Source organism: Cibotium barometz, chromosome 8, assembly GCF_041138505.1.
Source record: "Cibotium barometz isolate CiBa-2024 chromosome 8, ASM4113850v1, whole genome shotgun sequence".
Taxonomy (NCBI): Eukaryota; Viridiplantae; Streptophyta; class Polypodiopsida; order Cyatheales; family Cibotiaceae; genus Cibotium; species Cibotium barometz.
The window spans coordinates 58,507,317-58,529,076 of NC_141053.1; the positions used below are offsets into that span (position 1 = coordinate 58,507,317).

At 47.0% G+C, this 21,760-nt stretch overlaps 1 protein-coding gene across 16 annotated transcripts in view; it reads right to left on the bottom strand.

Moving 5' to 3' along the window:
• Positions 1–21,760, bottom strand: part of LOC147636478 (SNF1-related protein kinase catalytic subunit alpha KIN10-like) — a 65,141-nt gene that overhangs the window by 12,904 nt on the left and 30,477 nt on the right. For all 16 annotated transcript variants that reach the window (XR_015266548.1, XR_015266544.1, XR_015266550.1 and 13 more), the window contains 4 exons: positions 20,980–21,164; positions 6,723–6,905; positions 6,489–6,620; positions 6,195–6,380 (listed from right to left, as the gene is read on the bottom strand). Coding sequence is in view for 9 of the 16 variants with exons in the window: in XM_086801925.1 (XP_086658051.1) it covers positions 6,195–6,380; positions 6,489–6,620; positions 6,723–6,905; positions 20,980–21,164 (686 nt within the window). In the remaining 7 variants the exon portion in view is untranslated. The remainder of the gene's footprint in view (positions 1–6,194; positions 6,381–6,488; positions 6,621–6,722; positions 6,906–20,979; positions 21,165–21,760) is intronic.

Here is a 21,760-nt window from a genome sequence, read left to right on the forward strand (position 1 = left end):
CAAGCTCCCTCAACATCTCCTCTGAGGTATCATAAAATACTGTCTGGCTATGGGCGGTCCTGGCATTGAAGTCTCCCAAGAGAATGATGTCACCATCCCTGGAGAACTCCCAAATGTCATCATCCAAAATAGAAAAGGGAGACTGCCCGCTAGGTGATGCATACACTGATGTACTAGGAGCAAAATAGCATATAGCAATGTAGAGATATCTGCCGGTCTCTGCCCTCAGTCTAACCCACATGTACCTAGCCTGCTCATCTCTGCGGACTATATGTATCAGTGGCTGTAGCTCCTCTCTAAACAATACTGCCACTCCTCCTGAGCCCCGTCCTCTATGCTCTGAACGAGTCTCCTGTCTACAAGCTGTCTCCCATCGGTATCCACTAACATGTGGCATGGACTGTCCAGGAGCCTGATGCGTCTCACAGTAGAAGATGATGTCCCTCCCAGTGAAACTATCCTCAAAAGCCCCTACATCAAGGCGTAGAGATCCATTACAATTCCAAGTAGCAACTTTGAGTGTAGTCCCATAGGTCTCGCGCCGTCATGAAGAGCGCCTCTCCATAATCACCACTCTACCATCTCTATAGAAGGCGACTTTCCCTTTCTCTCGGGCTGCCCTTATCTCGGGCATAACTTCTTTCATGTGGGCAAGTTGCGAGAGTGTGAGGTCATCTCCAAGAAATATTCCCGTTTGCTTGAGTGTAGGACGTCTCTTCAAGAAGTCCTTCTTGGCTTCCATGGAGGGGAAACGAATGATAAGTGCTCTCTCCTTAGAAGAAGATTCGCCACTACCTTCCCTCTTCTTTCCCACTCTCCATGCCTTTGTGTGCGTGGCTTCAATGCCCATCATAGAGAAGAGCTCCTTGGTTTCCCCTTCCGCATTATCACGGTCTTTTAGACCGGACACTCGTACATGTAAGGCCCGGGTCTTCCTCCTTTGCTCCTCTTCAAGGGTCATGTTGATGATGGTGGGAGTGGGGATGGGTGGCGATTCTTTACCTTTCCCTTTCTTGGCGACCTCGATCCATTTCTCGGCCTCGTCCATCTTCTTTTGTGTCTTTGTGATCACCTCCACCCATGAAGATGTCTTCTCTTTATGTTGCTCCTCCTCCTCTCGAATGATCCTCATTTGTTCCTTGATGGTATTCAGCTCTTCAATCAAGGAGGGCTGAAATTCTCCATCCTCAAGCTTGCTTTTTGAAGTGGCTTCCAACTCCTTTTTGAGGGCTGAGATTTCAGCCGCTTGACTTTTAGCATGCAGTTTGGCCTCCACTAGTTCCTCCTTTAAGGCTGAAATCTCAGCCTCTTGCTTGGAAGATCTCTCTTCGAGCTCCTGGATTTTGTCAAATCCCTTCTCGAGTTTGGAGAGGCGGTTTATGATTGCGGTAACGGAAGAGTCAACCATCTTCTTGTTTTCTTTGATAATTGTGCCGAGCTTGTCTTCTACCTTCACGAGCTCCTCTTTAAACCCGGTCCTTGGCCATGACTTTTTGCAGAACTTCCCACAGCCAATGGACTGAAAATTAATCCATGACAGCAGCACGAAACAGCAGCAAAACAACAGGGAGGGGGGGTCAAGTCATGCAGGGGAAAGGGAAAGAGAGGAGATTCAGCAGAGAGAGAGAGTTATGTTGCTGCCTTGGGGGCCTGACTAAGGGTGGGTGGGGAAAGGGCGCAGAACAGAACAGAACAGCGGGGGCGGGGGGGGGGGGGGGGGGGGGGGGGCGCAGGCAGGTAGCGGGAGGGGTGGGCGCAGGCGGAATAGCGAAGAGAGAGAGAAAGGGGGGGGCGCAGGCAGGTAGCGGGACAGCGAAGAGAGAGAAAGAGGGGGGCGCAGGCGGAACAGCGAAGAGAGAGAGAGTGTGTCAGAGGGTGTGTGTGTGTGTGTGTGTGTGTGTCAGTGAGAAAGAGTGTGAGAGAGAGAGAGATTAAGAGAGCCATTAAATTACCAAATCAGAGTTTCCTGTGTGTTGCAATATGGATCTATCAAACTCTCCGTATCATTTGACATATTGGATGGTGATTTGGCATTCCCTTCTAATCAAGTACTTGTAACATGTGCAAGGACACTGTACTTTCTCTGCCAACCACTCAGCCTTTGAAGATGAAGAATTATATGCATGCTCCATTGGAAAAAACGAGAGAGAAAGAAAGAAAGAAAGAAAGAAAGTTATATTAACATCTATGGAAGACCCCAAGGGGCCTATGAGACCAAAAGTAATACAATGGTACCATGGATACACTGAGCCATGGAAAACTGAAAGAAAAAGTAAAATGAAAACATCTGACAGTACATGTGATCAACAGATGATCCTGTGTAGAGTTAGATATGCGCTAATGTCGATACCCGCCTCGGCCAAAACCGATCTGATGGTGGAGTGAATGTCAGGCCTCAATGATGGGAGCGTGACATGTCGGCGAAGAACCTCACGAATCCGTCTCTGTGTGGTGGAGGGTCCTCATGCTCTAGGTCGGGAACGTCTGGCTCGCAGAATGGATCGAGAGCTCTCACTAAGAACTCCTCTGTGATGTGGAGCTGGAGCGTGGGTACGGGTGGTGGGCTCTGATGTCGTAGTAGAGGAACTGTTGTGGGCAATGGATTCCGATGTGGATGTATGTACCACAAAGAAATCTGTGAGGTGTCCCGTCGGAATCGGGGCTGTCTCTCAGCATGCTACCTCAACACTACATCCTTGTGTCGTCTGAGCTCCATCAAGTACATTCCCAAGCACCTCTAATCCTCAAACTGTATCACCCGTGTGAGTGGTCCGAATCCCTCTCGGAAGAGGCAATGGAATCTCCCCCGTATCTCATAGTAAGCCGGACAACCGAGCATATAATGGGCCTCATCCTCTATTGTTCTTGTGATGCATACTATGCATGTCCTCTCCTCATGTGGGATATCCTCAGCTCTGCCAATCTCTACTACCCAGTATTGGCGAAGAAATCTCCGGAGACTCTATCCCTTCTTGAGACCAAAACAGGCGGGTGCATGATATATATACCTCACACCCTCTGCTCCTCCCAAGACGCGAGCACGGTACGTGGTGCTATCTCAAGCTGAGCTCCAACCCAAGGGCTATCCGGGATCTACTCCTAGAGGCGCTGAAGAGAGGCAAGGCCATGGCAGAGGCCTCTCTATTGCTATTTGAAAGCACTAAGCTGCTCCTAGGCTGTTGTATGGAGGAAATGGCAAACCACCTAGAGGAAGCGGTCTAGGGTCTCAGTGGCACCCCATGCACCATATCTCTTTGATCAACCTGACAATGGTGGGGTCCTGTAGAAGGAGGTCTGGGATCTGCACAACTGTTAGCGGTTCTGGATGCCAAGGGTCAGGCAAATGAGAATGGGGTATGGTCGGGAAGAGTGGTGTTGAGGAGGATGCCCACCATGCTTGCCTGTATCACAACCCCACTCTGGGTCCCCACAGGTTCGGAGAAGCTCTGGAAAGGATCAGCAACGTGGGACCGGCTGTTGTGCCTTCCAGGAAGAAGTTGGATCTCACCTCTGTGCCAAGGGTGGAGGCGGGCCTAGGTGAAGTGGAGGGGGTTGGGGGGGAGCCTGTCCAATGGTGTCCGGCACATTCTAAGGGGAGAGAGGTTGAATTGGTCCTAGATAGGCATCAGGCTGGTCCGACTCCGGCTCCAGCTCCCACAAGAGTGGGGGTAGACACATAAGTGGAGGTAATAGCTTTCTTTAAATCCGTAGAACCTCTATGCAACTCCCCTTCTCACTTCGATCAAGGTAAATGTAGAATTTTGCTACTAACCGCACCTTTAGTCTCTTTTTTCTTTTGGGGGGTGGGGGGGATGGTTTTATATATTAGTGACCTCTGCCACAACTCCACCAAAAAAAATTTACACAAGGCCATTAGAGCTTCAAAAAGAAGCCAAGACAGAGATGGAGAGCTATATATGAGCCCACTGATCAAACTGTAGCAGCATAGATACATAATTATATCAATAATCAGAGACACCAAGGGATTCACAAAAACAATAAGTTAAACTCCTACACAGAAGTACTCAGTAATGCTGAAACTCGCGGCGGGTGCCAAGGGGACTAGGGCCTTTGACACACTTGTTGATACCATCAATGCATATTAAAACACTTAAACATGGCCACAGCCTTAACACATATCCATCATCACTTTGCATAAAGCATAAAAGCTAGACAAAACATCCACAAATGCTGAAAATGGAGCTTGCACACGTGACACCGCATAGAGGCCGAAATGGGCCGACCCCCCCCTTGGAGTATTTTATTACCCAAGGAGAATAATATCATGTACAAGCTTTGAGGGCCTTACTCACGAGAGATGCCGGATTATCCATATACAAATGCCATAACGCAGCCCAACACGAGGCAACCAAGCCGGAACATAGGCTGTAGAAATGCCGAGCCAACAATATAATCCATATACCTCAACTCTCCATTCAGCCGACAGGTACAATGGCTAGTACAGCCGGTACAGTGGCTGGTACAGCAAGTACAATGGCTGGTATAGCCAATACAGTGGCTGGTACAGCAGGTACACCAAGTACAAAAGCTGGTACAACCGGTACAATGGATGGTACAGCAAGTACAAAAGCTGGTACAGTAGGTACACTGGCTGGTACAACCAGTACGGTGGCTGGTACAAGTATAGCAAGTACAGAAGTTGGTACGGCCGATACAATGGGTGGTACAGCAAGTACAAAAGCTGGTATAGCCAATACAAGGGCTGATACAACAAGTACAACAAGTATAACAAGTACAAATGCTAGTACAACAAGTACAATGGCTAGAAATCATAATAAATGATTAAATACCCTTGCCTTCAGTATTTCTTCGTGATGGAAGCCTCCAAAACAGTCCCCAACAGCCGGTATCCTTCATGGGCATCCTTCAAGAGAGAGAGAAAGAGAGTAGCCATCATTAGGGCAGCCTGTAACGGTGGTAGAGGCTAGTGTGCAGCAAGAGAGCCTCCATTAATGAAGAGAGAGGGCTCCAATTTATAGATTTGGACCTCCCATGAGCTAAAATGGCAAGAGAAGGCTACAATGACAAGTGGAGAGCCACACAATAGCTGAAGTGACAAGTGTGAGGCCACTTGTCTCACTTTGATCCACTTTCTAACAAGTGTCAGGCCACTTGTCTCACTTTGGTCCACTTTCTTGCCACATGTCCCAATCTAAGAGATGGGTCCTTCCATAAACTTTCTCTCTAAAAATATCCCAGCTGGTAGACATTCTGTCATAGGCACTTTGCCAACTCTTGTATCTCCTCAATTCCAGATGTAATGACACGAACAGAATTCCCATCGGAGTCGGGCCAAAAATAGCAACTCTCCTAAATTTTAGGAGTGTGGTCCTTTGTATTCTAGGATAATCCCCCATTCCCTACAGACTGCAACAAGCGATGAGTGAGCAGACCATCTGTCTTCCACACCTTTGTCTCTTAAAGGAGGGCACAGTCAGCTCGGCATACTTCCATATATGTGTTATGAAAGAATGCCCTAAATCCAAGAAACGTTCTGAGCAACCTTAACATTGTAAGCATCGACCAATTCACAACCATTTGAACTTTACTCTGGTGTCAAGTCTCAACTCTTCCTAGGATAGGATTTTCCCTAAGATTAAAGAACTCACAATTTGTCTTACAACCAAAAAGCTTTTCTAGTTTTAGTGAATCAATGATTATTCTGAGATGCTTATCATGGTTACCTAACGTCTTACTGTGTCCCCAAATATGGAGGATAAAGATCATTCATTGCACATCTAGTCACTGTCCTGCAAGGCTCAAAAGAGACGGACTGCCCCATCTCCTTTATCCACCTCTGGATGTCCTGGAGAAGGCAATCAGGGAACCTGTGCTTGTTAGTATAGCCATAGGAGCCTTGAGCACTAGCAAGGTACTAAAAGCCAGTCTATGCCACCCGAGCAGCAGGAAACCAGAAAAAGCAGCGTGGTATCTGACAGGCAACCAGTTGTGGCCAGGTAAACCACAGGAGAAGAACAAGAGAGCACAAGCAGGATACAAGTGGCAAAGGAAGTCCATTTCTATTTAAGTTGTGACAATTGCTTTTGTGTTATTTCATATTTCAATATGCTTTAAAGTGATCAATTTTCTGTTGAACATGAGCACATATGGAAGTGATACTCCTCGAAGTAACACACATGTAAATGCAACTATGTTAAGCACATGACATATACCCTCATTGCATGTTCAGCTGCATCTAGAGGAAGAATCGTAAGGTAATGGGAGAGCCCAGGTAAGAACCAAGGATGCTGCTTTATATCTGGAATTGTAACTCTTTGTGAAGGATCTACGAGAAGCATTCGAGCAATCAAATCCTTCACACCTGCAGACAAGTGGCTTGGAAAGGTGTAAATACCACCCTACAAGAAGATGTACAAAATGTAGAAACCAGAAAATTTGGTTAGTCGTGTCATTAGACTCCTAAGCAAATCAGTAAACTATAACAAGAACCAAAAAAATATGATTACCATAATTTTTCTGAAGAGATTAGAAATATTATCATCATCGAAAGGGAAGCTTCCACAAAGAAAAGTGTATAACACAACCCCACAGCTCCAAACATCAATTTCTGGGCCCACATATGATTGTTGAGAAACGACCTACAAGTCCCTATAAAAGGTCATCTAAAGGAGGAGACTTAAAGAGAACATTTTGCATCCGAACATAATAGAATACACTAATCAAACCTTAGAGAAGCTCACCTCTGGAGCTGCATATTTGATGCTGCCACAACTAGTATGCAAAAAATAGCCTTCACGTATAAAATTACTGAGACCAAAATCAGCAATCTTCACATTGTGATCAGAGTCCAGCAAGAGGTTCTCTGCCTTCAAGTCACGATGAACAACCTTATGCCTATGGCAGTGCTCAACCCCAGAAATGACCTACACACAGACTATCAAGTGTTACCAAATTCAACTGTATAACACGTTTGTCAATCCCCTTGCAATCCTAAAACCAAGGAAATTACATTTTTACCTTTTAACGACTGTACAGTGTACATGCTTGTCAAGGGAGGCCACTCAAGTGGAGGTGCTCAGCTTGCTTAGTCAATTTGGATCATACTACAAAGTGGTCAAGACCACAGAAATGGCTAAGGTGCTTAATGCCACTATCTATATGATTGATGATGCTGTCATTTGGTGGAAATAAAATGGTATGAACCCATGGTTCATAATGGCTAACATGTATATTTGAGGCTAGGTTTATGCCTAGGACGGCCAAGTTTGGGTACACATAGGTTATAGATGACTTCTGGACTTGTAGGCACGGGAAGGTGTGGAAGTCCATAATTATTAAAACGTGAGCTTTTACTCTATTATTGGATCCCTGCACCTATATGCCACATGCATCACCAGCTTTTGACAACCCACAACTACGTCCAGGGCAGGTCCAGCCCCTATAGACATCTCACACCTTATGTAAAGCACCAACTACCAGCAGCAACTACTCTTCACAAAAACGCAAGCATCAAAGAGGTCATGATCTGCTCCAATTGTCAAAACGCAAGCATCTTCAGCCTGCATGGTGGAAAACACAGCACATCAGGGGCAGCATCAGCAAACGCAAGGAAAGTGCAGACATCAGCAATACAAGCAAATACACTTATGGGTGAGGGCCCTTTTGAGAGTAATTGGGACATGATCAGGTATGGTATGCTAGGGTCACTAGTTGGTTTTTCACGCAGGGACTCCAAATGGATCGTCTCCCACCATCAATAGAGTTTAGCACCCCCTTCCTCTACCTCACCCATCAACATACTACCACATGGTTTGCCCCCACAAAGATGCAGTTCTGCAAAGATCAGTTCTTGAGGATCACAGCTGATGAATTCATCCACAAGCCGGGATACTTGAACACACACTAGTCACATGTGTTGGAATATATCATCTCCAAATGGTCTACATCATCATTTTCATGCTTGTACTGGCCATTTATGAGGCCCTGCATATGCATAATTATTTAGGCATTTTTATGCTTTTTATAGCATTTTTATGCTTTTTATAGCACTTTTATGCTATTATGATGCTGTTGGCCTACTACAGCTGACCGACCAGCTCTCTTGAGGGCTATATAAGGGTTGTCCCCCTTTCACCTCATTCTCTCTCATTATTCTCCATCCACTTGAGGTCATTACAGCTGTTTCTGCTTCTTATCATTGTACAACACCTACGGGCTTCCCTCATGCTCAGTTTTCAGCAATAAACATCAGTTTCCAGCATTTACAGGTCTTGTACCTGGGCCTACACCTGTGTTTTCTATTTGCTTCACTTTCTTTCATGGTATCATAGCAAAACGCTGACTTGTGAACAGAAGAGGGCTGCGTTTTCTGTTTTGGAGCAGAGGCTTTGACAGTTGGTTGCATTTTCTGCAGATTTCAGCGTGGAAGGTGCTGCGTTTTCTTCCGGGACCAGAGGCTTCCTCAAGATTGCTGCATTTTCTTCATCTGACACTTAGGACTGTTGTATTTCTGAATTTTCAGCAAAGATTGCTGATTTTTCTGCTGATTGGATTGCTGAAGCCCTCTTCTAGGTGCTGAGAGGACAAGGATCTACAGCTTGAAGAGATCTTCCTCTCCTTTCAGTTTCCCACCCTCCCTCCGTTTCTTCTTGATGTGCACAGCTTGAGAGGAGGATTTGCTGATTTTTTATTTTTATTCAACCCCTTTCTTAAGAGAAGGTTTCTTGTCAAAGGACATGGCTTCAGGAGATTTCTCTCCTGCTTCTCCTTTTACAATTTCTTCTCTAGTGCCTAGATCACCCACCCACCCTCTCTTCTAGTCTTTCTTGAGGAGGTTTGGATTCTTGGTGGTGATGGCTTCTGGAAACTCTCCCCTTACTTCTACCAACAATCAGATTTGGTCATACTGGACTAAGTTAACTTTGGAGGCTTCTTGTCTTTGGGCTGTTGTTGCTTCTCCTCAATTATTGGATCCTGTTTATCGGGGAGTTTATAATGCTTCTACCAAGATGGTTATCATCCAATCTTTGTCACCTTCCATACAAGTGGAATTTTTATCTACTTCTTATGATGCCTCTCAGCTGTGGCTTGAACTTCAAAGGCGGTATTCGGACTCAGGCATTGCCTCACAACATGAGGAGACTAGGGCCAAAGTGGCCCCCTTATCAGTTTCAGATTCTCCTTCTCCCTCTCCACAGGACACAATCCTAGTGACCACAGCTATGACTTCTCCAGTAGAGGTTAGGGTCACATCATATAAGGTTGAGGATCATCCACCGATTTCTTCCTCCGTTAACATTACAGACGATCATTCCTACCCTTCCAAGGTGTTGATGATATTTCTCTGGGTTCCCCTCCTATGCTACAAGATATGCTTTCAGAGGAGGATTCCACTTCTTATGTTCCAGAGGAGGCATCTTCAGAGGGTTCTATGGAATTCTCATTGGTGGTTACTTCCACTATTTTAGAGTCTATTTTGGTTCAAACTTCAACCCTGGCGGATTCAATTATCCCTGATGATCCTCTTGTGCCAGAGGTTATTTCATTTCCTCCTCCAGCGGAGGATTCATCGTCTGAAGATCATCTTTCTCCTATTGTTGGAGAATCTTTACCCAGACAGTATTTTCATCTAGCGTACCTTTGGTGGATTTTGGAGTTGCTACCTCCACGGTTTCTCCAGTGACTGCTCTATTGGTGGTGGTTCCTAGCCCTTCTCCTGGCATTTTGGTGTCACCGACTCCTACTTCACCAATACCTACAGTTGTTTCTTTAGAGGAGGAGGAGGAGGAGGAGGAGGAGTCCACTATGGTACCGATACTTGTTGCAGATACAGAGGAGGTACCATTTTCCTTGGAGCTATCAGTGGTTCCCTTTCTTGAGAACAACTTCTTCTGGATTGATCCCGGTGCTGCTTCTACATCACTTGCTTTGGATGTGTCCATTACTACAACTTGTACCTCTTCCTTCCGATTTGAGAGGAGGTGTTCTTCTTCGTCCAGTGTTCGTCGATCCTTTTCAGTCTTATATGCTTTACAAGACATTGATCAACTAAAGGATCCCCCGGACTGAACTTCGGCTACTTTTGGAATTCTTACTTCAACGTGCTGGTATTGGACCGACCCTCTAGCACTGAAGAGGAGGTGTTGGAATATATCATCTCCAGATGGTCTACATCATCATTTTCATGGGCCATTTATGGGATCCTGCATATGCATATTTATTTAGGCATTTTTCCCAGGTTTTATGCTTTTCATAGCATTTTTATGCTATTATGATATTGTTGGCTTGCTACAGCTGGTCATTGGGACGAAGTGGGTTTACAAAACCAAATACACGTCTGATGGTTCTCTGGATAAGCACAAGGCCAGACTTGTGGCCAAGGGTTATTCTTAGAAAACTCACTTGGATTATGATGACACTTTTGCTCCAATAGCTCGAATGTTTACCATCCGCACCATTCTCTCAGGCTGCTCAGAAATGGTGAAAGATTTTCCAGATGGATGTAAAATCAGCCTTCCTCAATAGAGATCTTTAGGAAGACGTCTATGTTGAACAACCACCAGGTTTCCAGCATCCTGGCTCTGCTGGAAAGGTTTTTCAGACTGCGGAAGGCTTTTGGTCTCAAGTAGGCTCCTCGTGCATCGAACCAAAAGATTGACTCTTTCTCTTCAAACAGAGGGGGATCAAACAATCAGCTTTTGATACTAACCTCTACATCTTCAAGGAGAAGGGACTAGTTACGTTGGTAATCGTCTATGTGGATGATTTGATCATCACAAGGAGTCACACTGAGCACATCCAGAAGACCAAGGATGCTCTCTCATCCACTTTCGAGATGACTGACATGGGCTTACTCCACTTCTTCCTTGGACTAGAGATCTTTCAGACAGAGACACGTATCTTTATCTCTCATCAAAGGTATGTCCAAGAACTTTCAGAGTGTTTTCAAATAAGTACTTGCAAGCATGTGTCAACACCCATGGATGCGGGATCTCAACTTGCTGTCAACGATGGTACAGACTTGGTTGATGCTTCTTTGTACAGGAAGCTTGTGGGTTCCTTAATCTAGTTATTGAAAACCCGCCTAGATCTCAACTTTCCAGTTGGTTAATTAAGTTCCTTCATGCTGACACCTGTGAAATCCCATTGTTTTCGTGCCCTTCGCATCTTGAAATATCTTCAAGGTACTCTGAATCGTTGCATCTTCTTTGGCCAGGTTCATGATAGAGGACAAAATCAAATCAGTTTACAAGGATTTTAGTGATTCTGATTGGGCAAGTGATCCAAACACTAGGAGCATAGTAGCAACAGAACGTGAACAAGAACGGAACGAAAGCCCCATCGGGGGAACGAGAACGGGAACGGGCCACAGGGGGAACGGGAACAAGGGGGAACGAGAGAGAGAAAGAGAGGGAAAAGTGAGTAGCCTCTGCCTTGCCTTGGAAAGTAGGAGTTTCAAGTCTGAAGAGACCCGAGAAAAGAGCCCACTCGTGACTCAGAGCTATCAAGCACGCACGCCGCACGGGCCTAGGAAGTACACGGGTAGGCAACAACACGGTATGCCTTTCAAGGATATCCGCAAGCGGCTCGCGACAGCAGATACACTTTTTCTCATTTTTTTTCTTGGCCAAACATAAAAAACGTTCCCCGAAGGGGGAACGGCAGCCAAACGTTCCATGTAACCATTCCCCCACATTCCCCTAGCCGTTCCCATGCCAAATCGTTCCCCCATGCACGTTCCACCCAGTTTAGGCATCTCAGCCTTGGGGGAACGCATTCTGCCGTTCCCAAGGGGTGGAAACGGGGTTCCCCTGCTACTATGACCAGTAGGTCTACAAAAGGATGGTGTTTCACTCTTGGATCCGGAGCTATTTTGTAGTAAGAAGCAGCCTAATATTGCGCTATCTTCTACAGAGACGGAGTATAGAGCAGCTTCTTCAACTACCTATGAGGCGATTTGGTTGCGGCGTTTACTTGGGAGATTGGGTTTCTTCTGAAGAATCCTACCATCATCAGATGCAACAACCAAAGTTGTTTGTGTCAGAATGCGCAGCGGAAGACTAACGCACGTAGGAGACACATCACCATCGAGCTCCACGAACACCCCCAACGGGCAATGCAGCACCCCTCCACCGGGCTCCCATCTCCCAGTGAGCTGCCTCCCAAAACACCGGCCGGAGGAGATATCTATGACAAGGTGCCACCATACCCTATATATGGCGCTTCAACTTCCCACGCTTCCACTTATGGGATAATCCCAGGCACGCTCTAGCCATAGATCACAAGCTCGAAATCGCCAACCCTCCAACACCCTCCTTCGATTCGAGCACCTCGATCGAACAGAGGTTAGGACTGCCCAGGACCACGCAGGTCGAGCTCTGATACCATGTCAGAATGCGCAGCGGAAGACTAACGCACGTAGGAGCTGCATCACCATCGAGCTCCACGAACACCCCCAACGGGCACTGCAGCATCCCTCCACCGGGCTCCCATCTCCCAGTGAGCTGCCTCCCAAAACACCGGCCCAAGGAGATATCTATGACAAGGTGCCACCACACCCTATATATGGCGCTTCAACTTCCCATGCTTCCACTTATGGGATAACCCAAGGCACGCTCTAGCCATAGATCACAAGCTCGAAATCACCAACCTTCCAACAGTTTGGCGATTGCACGGAATCCTGTTTTTCATGCAAGGACCAAGCACATTGAGATCCAATACCATTTTGTACGGGAGAAGATTGCATCAGAGGAGATCGACCTAGCCTTTTTTTCGACAACAGATAATGCTGCAGACTTGTTCACCAAGCCTCTTCCTCACCCTTCTATTGCCTCACACTCCAGCTCCTTAGGCCTTGTTCCCCACCCAAGATCTGAGAGAGGGTGTTAGCAACTTTCATCGTTTTCATCTCTTGTGTTGAGAGTAGAAAGATGGCCAACTCTTCGGCTTCCCGACTCTTGAGCTTCCGCCTAGCCTATTTATAGGCACTGCCCCCCCATCATTCTAAGGGATTAGTTTTGAGTGTTTTTCACCCCTGCCTTCTGCACACGGAGCCACTCCCTACCTCAGGCAGTTGTATTCAGCTTCTGAAGTTATTTCTCTCTCTCTCTCTCTCTCTCTCTCTCTCTCTCTCTCTCTCTCTCTCTCTCTCTCTCTCATTCGAGAGGAAGAGGAGCAACATAAAGAGAAGACATCTTCATGGGTGGAGGTGATCACAAAGACACAAAAGAAGATGGACGAGGCGGAGAAATGGATCGAGGTCGCCAAGAAAGGGAAAGGTAAAGAATCGCCACCCATCCCCACTCCCACCATCATCAACATGACCCTTGAAGAGGAGCAAAGGAGGAAGGCCCGGGCCTTACATGTACGAGTGTCCGGTCTAAAAGACCGTGATGATGCGGAAGGGGAAACCAAGGAGCTCTTCTCTATGATGGGCATTGAAGCCACGCACACAAAGGCATGGAGAGTGGGAAAGAAGAGAGGTAGTGGTGGCGAATCTTCTAAGGAGAGAGCACTTATCATTCGTTTCCCCTCCATGGAAGCGAAGAAGGACTTCTTGAAGAGACGTCCTACACTCAAGAAGACGGGAATATTTCTTGGAGATGACCTCACACTCTCGCAACTTGCTCACATGAAAGAAGTTATGCCAGAGATAAGGGCAGCCCGAGAGAAAGGGAAAGTGGCCTTCTATAGAGATGGTAGAGTGGTGATTACGGAGAGGCGCTCTTCATGACGGCGCGAGACCTATGGGACTACACTCAAAGTTGCTACTTGGAATTGTAATGGATCTCTACGTCTTGATGTAGGGGCTTTTGAGGATAGTTTCACTGGGAGGGACATCATCTTCTACTGTGAGACGCATCAGGCTCCTGGACAGTCCATGCCACATGTTAGTGGATACCGATGGGAGACAGCTTGTAGACAGGAGACTCATTCAGAGCATAGATGATGGGGCTCAGGAGGAGTGGCAGTATTGTTTAGAGAGAAGCTACAGCCATTGATACATATAGTCCGCAGAGATGAGCAGGCTAGGTACATGTGGGTTAGACTGAGGCCAGAGACGGGCAGATATCTCTACATTGCTATATGCTATTTTGCTCCTAGTACATCAGTGTATGCATCACCTAGCGGGCAGTCTCCCTTTTCTATTTTGGATGATGATATTTGGGAGTTCTCCAGGGATGGTGACATCATTCTCCTGGGGGACTTCAATGCCAGGACCGCCCATAACCAGACAGTATTTTATGATACCTCAGAGGAGATGTTGAGGGAGCTTGATGTTAGGGATATGGGCCTATCTAGACTATCACAGGATGAGGAACATACAGTGTATGGGCGGTATTTGATAGACATGGGGACTGCACAAGGATTTTGGCTTTATACAGGACAGTTGTGGGACAGGTACGTACTACTCAGGGTATATCTGAGATGGTTCACTCCACTATTGGAGTGAAACAGGGCTGCCCCCTTTCTCCCACCTTATTTGGGATGTACGTGGATGAGGTTTCAGACTATGTAGAGCGGGAGGGTGACAGAGGAGCACAGCTAGCAGGGACATGGATTCCGCTGTTATTGTATGCTGATGATATTGTGTTGATCTCAGATTCTCCAGAGGGGCTGCAGCGTCATTTGGATGCATTGCACACATTTGCACAGGACAGTGGATTGTCTGTTAACCTTGGTAAAACCAAGGTGATGGTGTTTAACACCACAGCACAGTGGGTTAGGAGGTTAGTACCCACCTTTACATATGGTCAGGAGACAGTGGAGTATACAGATGCATATACTTACCTTGGTGTGGTTTTCAGTGGCCCACTATTTTCCTTGAGGAGAGCAGCGGAGACCAGATTGACCAGAGCTTATGCAGCATTGGGGAGACTAGAGAGGATGTGTTCGCAGGTTCAGTTTCAGGAACCTCGAACAAAGCTCTGGCTCTTTGACACTTTGGTCACTTCAGCCATGCTGTATGGAGTGGAGATATGGGGACCCTCAGTGGATCACCACAGCCGAGCTGGTAGCACTGATGGATGGAGACATATGGAGAGGCCCTTGGTTTCTATGATTTCCCGGATGATTAGGGCCAAGGCCTCCGTACCACATGATATTATCCGTGCAGAGATGGCTGCCCCCCCATTGGTGGTAGAGGCACTCACTCGATCAGTCTCCTTTATACATAGCAATTGGGCTCTCCCTAGAGACAGATATGCTCCCTTAGCCTTGGAGTCTTCACGACACTTGGCATCACAGGGAGACGGATCATGTTGGTATGCACAGATGACAGCTTGGTTCCAGTTGCATGGCTTTAGTATGGAAAGGCTACCTCCATTTCAGTACTCCCTGGATGCACCCTCCCTCTCTCTCACACGGGCAGAGATTACCAGACTTATCAGGCAGGATTTGATTCAGCTGGACACTAGGAGGACATGGATACAGCCGACACAGGAGCTTGGTACGAAGATGGCTTTCTATAGAGATCATCTTCTCCAGCTCACGCAAGATGGGTTTGTGATTAGACCCAGCTACATGGATACTCATCTTTCTCATGGGGTACGGTGTGTTATTGGTCAGATGCGCACATCCTCACACCAGCTAGAGATTGAGACTGGCAGATTCAGAGGAGTACCAGCTGAGGCCAGGATTTGTCAGCTATGCCAGATGGAGCCAGAGACAGAGTTACATTACATATGTCACTGTCCAGTATATTATGAGATACAAGGCCGTTTTCACTGCCTGTTTAGAGAGGGTTTCGGACCACTTTCTAGAGTCATGAGATACCAGGATCAGAGATGCCTCGGATTATACTTGCTGGCGCTTCGTAGACATAGAGAGGGTCTCTTGAGAGGGACGGGATCAGAGAGGGAGACACACCTACAGAGGCAGATTACAAACTTCTTTCGACCAGAGATTGAGCAGTCAGGCCAGCAGGCATTGCAGCTAGCCCCAGAGTATAGCCGCACTAGAGGTACACTGATTGATCGGGCTATAGAGCCGGGGCGGTCCAGGCACCCCAAGATGAGAGGTCCATCTCGACACCGGGGCGGAGACTACAACAGAGGATCAGGACCATACTAGCACGGCATGGGAGACGTCCAGTCAGAGTACTCACCATGGAGGACATTGAGGATATCCGCCATCGACCGATGAGAGACATCTTTGGATAGTGATGTGTATGATGCTTACCTTTGTTGCTAGAGTTTTCCTCCCAGATGTTATCCATTAGGAGCTCCTAGTACCGTACTTTTCCTCACAGTTATTTCAGTTTCAGTTAGTTGTTTTTACCTTTTCTTGCACAGACATTGTATCAGATCCACCAATTGTTGTAACCTTTTTGGTCTCATAGGTCATTTTGGCCTTTTGAAGACGTTAATATATCATTTCATTTCATTTCATTTCTCTCTCTCTCTCTCTCTCTCTCTCTCTCTCTCTCTCTCTCTCTTCCAGCATTTCACTTCTTTAGTGCATCTGTTTCCACTACCCTCTAACAAGATGTTCACATACATGTATATGTTTTGAAAGCAAAGCCAAATTATGAGCAATTTCATTTCCAATTACCGCCAATTTGACATGATGTACGGAACGAGAGACGACGTGCTAAAGTGACGTGAACCTGCGCTGCTGCCCCCGCCTGCCCTCTGTTGCCTCCGCCTGCTTCTTTGCTGCTCCCGCCTGCCTCTGCTGCCTTCGCCTGCCCTTCTGCAACCCCCCTTTGCCTGCCCAACTTCTGCCCTTTGCTAGCCTTTCAGTCCCCGCCTACCCTTCAGCTGCCCCCGCTAGCCCCTCTGCTGCCCCCAGCCTGCCTTCGCCTGCCCCTTTTGCTGCCCTCCCCAGCCCCCCTTTTGATGCCCCGCCTGCCCTTCAGCTGCTTCATCAGCCCCTCTGCTGCCCCCCGCCTGCCTTCGCCTGCCCCTTTTGTTGCCCCAGCCAGCCCCCCTTTTGCTGCCCCGCCTCCCCCTTTGTTGCCTGCCCCCTGCCTTCTTCAATCCCCGCCTACCCCTCTGCTGCCCCACCTGCCCCTTTGCCCTTGCTTCCCCGGCTGCTCCCCGCCTTTGCCCCCCTTCCTCTGCTCCCGTTTTCCCAGCAGCTATTTTATCTAGATTCAAGTCGGCCGCCCACTTTTCTTGATTGGTCTTATGGCTTTTTCTGCCCCAACCAATCTCTCATCACCCCCACTGGCCGGGAGAATCATCAATTTTTCACAAGACGAGCTCACCTCTCTTCAACACGACATTGACCTTGAGGTCCAGACTACCCTTGTTGCGAGAGTTTATGGTTCCCACCCCTCTCGTTCGTCGCAGGCCCGTGAATGGCTTCTAGCAGCTCTCCCTTCGGTGCTGATTGTGCACTTTCAGGATACTCGTTTACTTGGTCGAGGCTTCTTCAAGGTGGACTTTCATTCTTCAGAAGCTACTTCTCAGGCTTTGGCTAGCAGCCCCTTTCCTCTTGGTCCTAGGAAGATTTTCTTCTTTCAATACCAGGTGGGCTTTGATCCAGTGGTGGAGGATGAACGCCTTACCCCGGTCTCACTATGGTTCCCTGCTCTTCCTCGGTCCTATTGGAAGCTTTTAGTTTCCATAGGGGCATCCTTTGGCCAGGTTCTAGAGGTACCAATCCTCCCAGGCTCTCCCGCCTCAGCTTCCGCGGCCGTTACCACCACTCTTGATGGTGTACCCCGGGTCCTTGTGCTTGTTCCGGATCCATCGATTACTAATGATCATGTTATGCTTCAGAGACCTGACGGATCTCATTTCCACCAGAGGATGGAGATTGCAGGCAAACCTGACCAGTGTTGGATTTGTCGTCGACAAGGTCACATTGCTAGAGATTGTCCCAGATCGAGGGGCCATGCTAGGAGGCGGCGTGGTCCTGCCCATCAGAGACCTTCTGCAGATGCCGAGACTCCAGCTGCTCCTTTGCCACAGCAGACCACACAGCGTTGGTTTGTGGTTAGGGATGGCAAGCACCCTCCAACCCCCGTACTTGCCCCTTCACCCACACCCCCTGTGGAGCACCCTAACCCCTATGCAGCTCTTGCCTCACAGGATGTTGATCCTTTTTTGGAGGATGAGGCCTTGCAGGCACATGATCTGGATCCCTCACAGGAGGATGCTGCATTACAGTTACAGGATGATTGCACCCTTGAGGATGATGTTGCACATTCACATTGTCATGGTACCTCTCCAGTTCTGAGGACTAGCCCCGGCTTTTCCCCGGAGTGGGAGAGAGAGGTAAGGTTTACATCGTCATATTTTCCCTCCCTTACCTATGCGAGACGTACTTCCGCCTCTAAAGGGGGTCCTTCGTCGACCACGAGATCTCGTAGTTCCTACTCTGAGTCCTTATGAGGATGGGTTTTTTTTTGCGTCAACGGAAACAAATTGTAAAAACCCAGCTTCATTGTGCAGTCACAAGTGGCCCTATGGATATATTGCTCTTGCAAGAGCATAAACTAGATGCTAGTCAGTGTGGGAGATCAGGCAAGCTTCTCTCGGGACACACCTTTTGGTCACCGGTTGTTGGTACCAAGGGTGGTGTTTGTATCTCTGTTTCAGCTTTGATCTTGCCTTGCATCATTGGACATGGTGTCATTTTGCTTGCGAGAGCGCAGTGGATCCTTCTTACGCAGGGTACTACACACATTGGTATTCTCAACCACTATGCTCCTAACCATAGAGATGAGAGGATTGCGTTTTGGAAATCTCTCACTACATTGATGCCTCTTGCCGACCATTGGATTATTGGTGGGGATTTTAACATGGTTGAGATGCCAATGGATAAAAGAGGTGGACATGAGAGCTTGGTGCATCCTCTTGAAAGAGCGTCTTGGGAGAGGTTTATGCTCTCCATTCATGGTAGAGATTGTTGGCATGAGGATGACATTTTGAGGAGTCCATCCACTCTTCTTTATTCATGGTCTAACAGGAGAAGAGATGTACGATGTATCTATGCACGGTTAGACAGATTTTGTGTGGATAATTGGGTGCTTGACAGAGGTGGACATACTTTGATTGCTACAGGCACCTCCAAATCGGATCATTGCCCAGTGGTTTTATGTATTAGAGATCCGAATTGCCATGGATCAGCACCCCATTTACGCATCCCTGATCATTTGTTTTTGAAAAACGATCGCGTCGTATGCTTGATATTTGGAGATCTCATGACTTCTTACAGGCCTCTCAAAGCCTGGCCTCTGCTCTCTGTGATATTAGTGGCTTTTATCACACATGTGCCCTGTCTAAGAGGCAAGAGGCCTTGGACTTAGAAAGGGCTATTAGACGTAGATTGGCTGCCTTGCAGAAAGAGCACAAGAAACATCCTCATGCTCAATGGGTTGTAGATTCTTTATGCACTGTTAGAGCAAAACTTCATCACTCTCTTGAGCAACGCGCAGAGTACCGTTTCCATGCCCAGGAATCCTTTTGGACCCAGATGGGTGGAAGATGTAACAAACATTTCTTTGCTTCTCACAGCCCACCTCATGCCAGAGATAGTGTCAAGCAATTGCAGGATACACATGGCACTCTTCACTCACATCCTCTTATGGTTAGACAGATTGCCACCGATTTCTATTGCCAGCTTCTTAGTACTGAGCCGCATTCTCATTTGAGACACAGGGCACAGAGGAAGGTTTGGAATGCATTGCCACATTTGATCACTGAGGAGATGTGTGCCGCTCAGGATGCCCCTTTTTCTATGCAGGAGTTCAGTCATGCTCTTCATGCCTTACCTCATGGTAAGTGTCCAAGGGAGGATGCCCTCTCCCCTGTTTTTTTCACTACTTTTTGGGATGAGATTGGGGCTGAGATAACATCGGCTTTGCAGGAGATGTGGGACACAGGTTCTATGCCTTCTTCTCTCGCTGAGGGGCTTATTTATCTTATTCCTAAGAGCGGGGATAAGACATTGATTGGCCAGTGGAGACCTATCACCTTACTTGGGACTGCCTATAAGATTCTTGCTAAGGCAGTGAGCATTAGGCTGCAGCCAATTTTGCAGGATGTTATTCATGATACCCAGAATGGATTCTTACACGGCAAGAGCATCTTTGATAACATTTTCTCGAAGTCTCTTTCTGAAAAAAAAAATTTACCGCCAATTTCTCATTTAGCTTTTCAATTTCAATTGCACACCCAATTGCTAAAATTCTTCACTTGAAGCTCAATTTCTTAATTTTCCACCTCCATTGCAAATCTCAGCCCCTCCTCCATCATGCCTCTCCACAAATCCCCTAATCAACATAACAATTGGGGGGGTTCAATATCATTTACAAATTTTGTGGAGAACGTGTCTTGTTTGTTTCTCTTTCTATGTTATAGACTGAAATGTGACTCGTATCAGTTACCAATATGTTTATATAACAAGTGTCACTTTGAAACCTCTCCATTTCATCCAAAGAGATGTAGCGAAACAACGAAACAAACGAAGCATTTCTTGTGACTATGGCACCAACCTCTAGCTGGAAGTTCCTTTTCTCGTCCTGACAAATATTCTTTGTCATGGCTTCTTCTTCTCGCGTACAGGACAGATGGAAGAAAATCTACATGATCTGTGGATGACTTTTTTGAATCAGTCAACATGCTGCACACTAAGAGCGGCAGTGTTTTATGTACAGGACATGCCTCATTAGTTGCAAGGGGTGTCCATACGGCCCGTTAGCTTGCATAAAAATCCATGTGAAACAGGAAAGCAAAGACTCAAAGTTACAAGTTTGTGCCCTCAATGCTGAACACTGATTTCTCAAAATAGAAAATACATTTTTGAAGACCCTACAGTCCCACCCTGCTCGCATCCACACCCATATGGTAAAAGCAGGGGGGGGGGGGGGGGGGTCATCTTTTTAGCACACATACTTGAAAGTTGACGCAATGTTTCTGTCGTCACCAAAGGTGCACCTCTACATCAAGAACATGTTCTACCAAACACAATGCAGTGTTACATTAAAGAAACCAATACCAACACTGTCCACAGTGTTCTAACTCCACAAATAGCATGTACAAGTACCTGTTGGAAAAAGCGGCGGGCTTCATCCTCGTTTAGATGACCCTTTTGAACTATGTGATCAAACAACTCTCCAGATTTCGCGTACTCCATCAAAATAAAAATATATTTATCAGTTTCAATAACTTCATATAGCCGAATTATGTGCGGATGCATCAATAGCCTCATGATTTTTATCTCTCGTCTCACTGCGACGTAAACAACAAAAGCACACTCTCAGCAAGTGACAAAAAAGGTGAAAACATATTTTTAGAGACTTTAGAAATCTCCTATTGAATAAGAACAATATTACTAAGAATTATAACCATTGATAGACACAAATTAATCGGCATAACCAAACTAGGAAAAGCCTCTACTGCTGAGAGAACAACCCCCCCTCCCCTGCGCACCTGAGTGACTCCTTCCAGCCCTCCTGCCCGCCATTCACCACGCCCCCCGTCAATTCAATATTTAGTTCAAGTTGGCCAGCAAATTTGCATCAGCGTTTACATACAATTCAGCACCCGCATAAGTTCACGCATTCAATTCAGCAGTCACATCAGCCATTCATGTACGTTTTTTAGCATTCAATCAACGTCTGCATGTGTGTTCAGGGTTTGCAGCCATTCATAAGCATTTTTAAACATCCAATCAACACCTGTATGTGTGTTTAGGGTTTGCATCCAGCCAGTCGCTCAGTGTAGCGAGTTTTGCATATCAAGTTGGCACAATCAGCTTGGTTGCATGGTTAGCCAATCTGGGCAGCATGCTCACCACCCAACCATGACAGCCATGGGCAAAACCC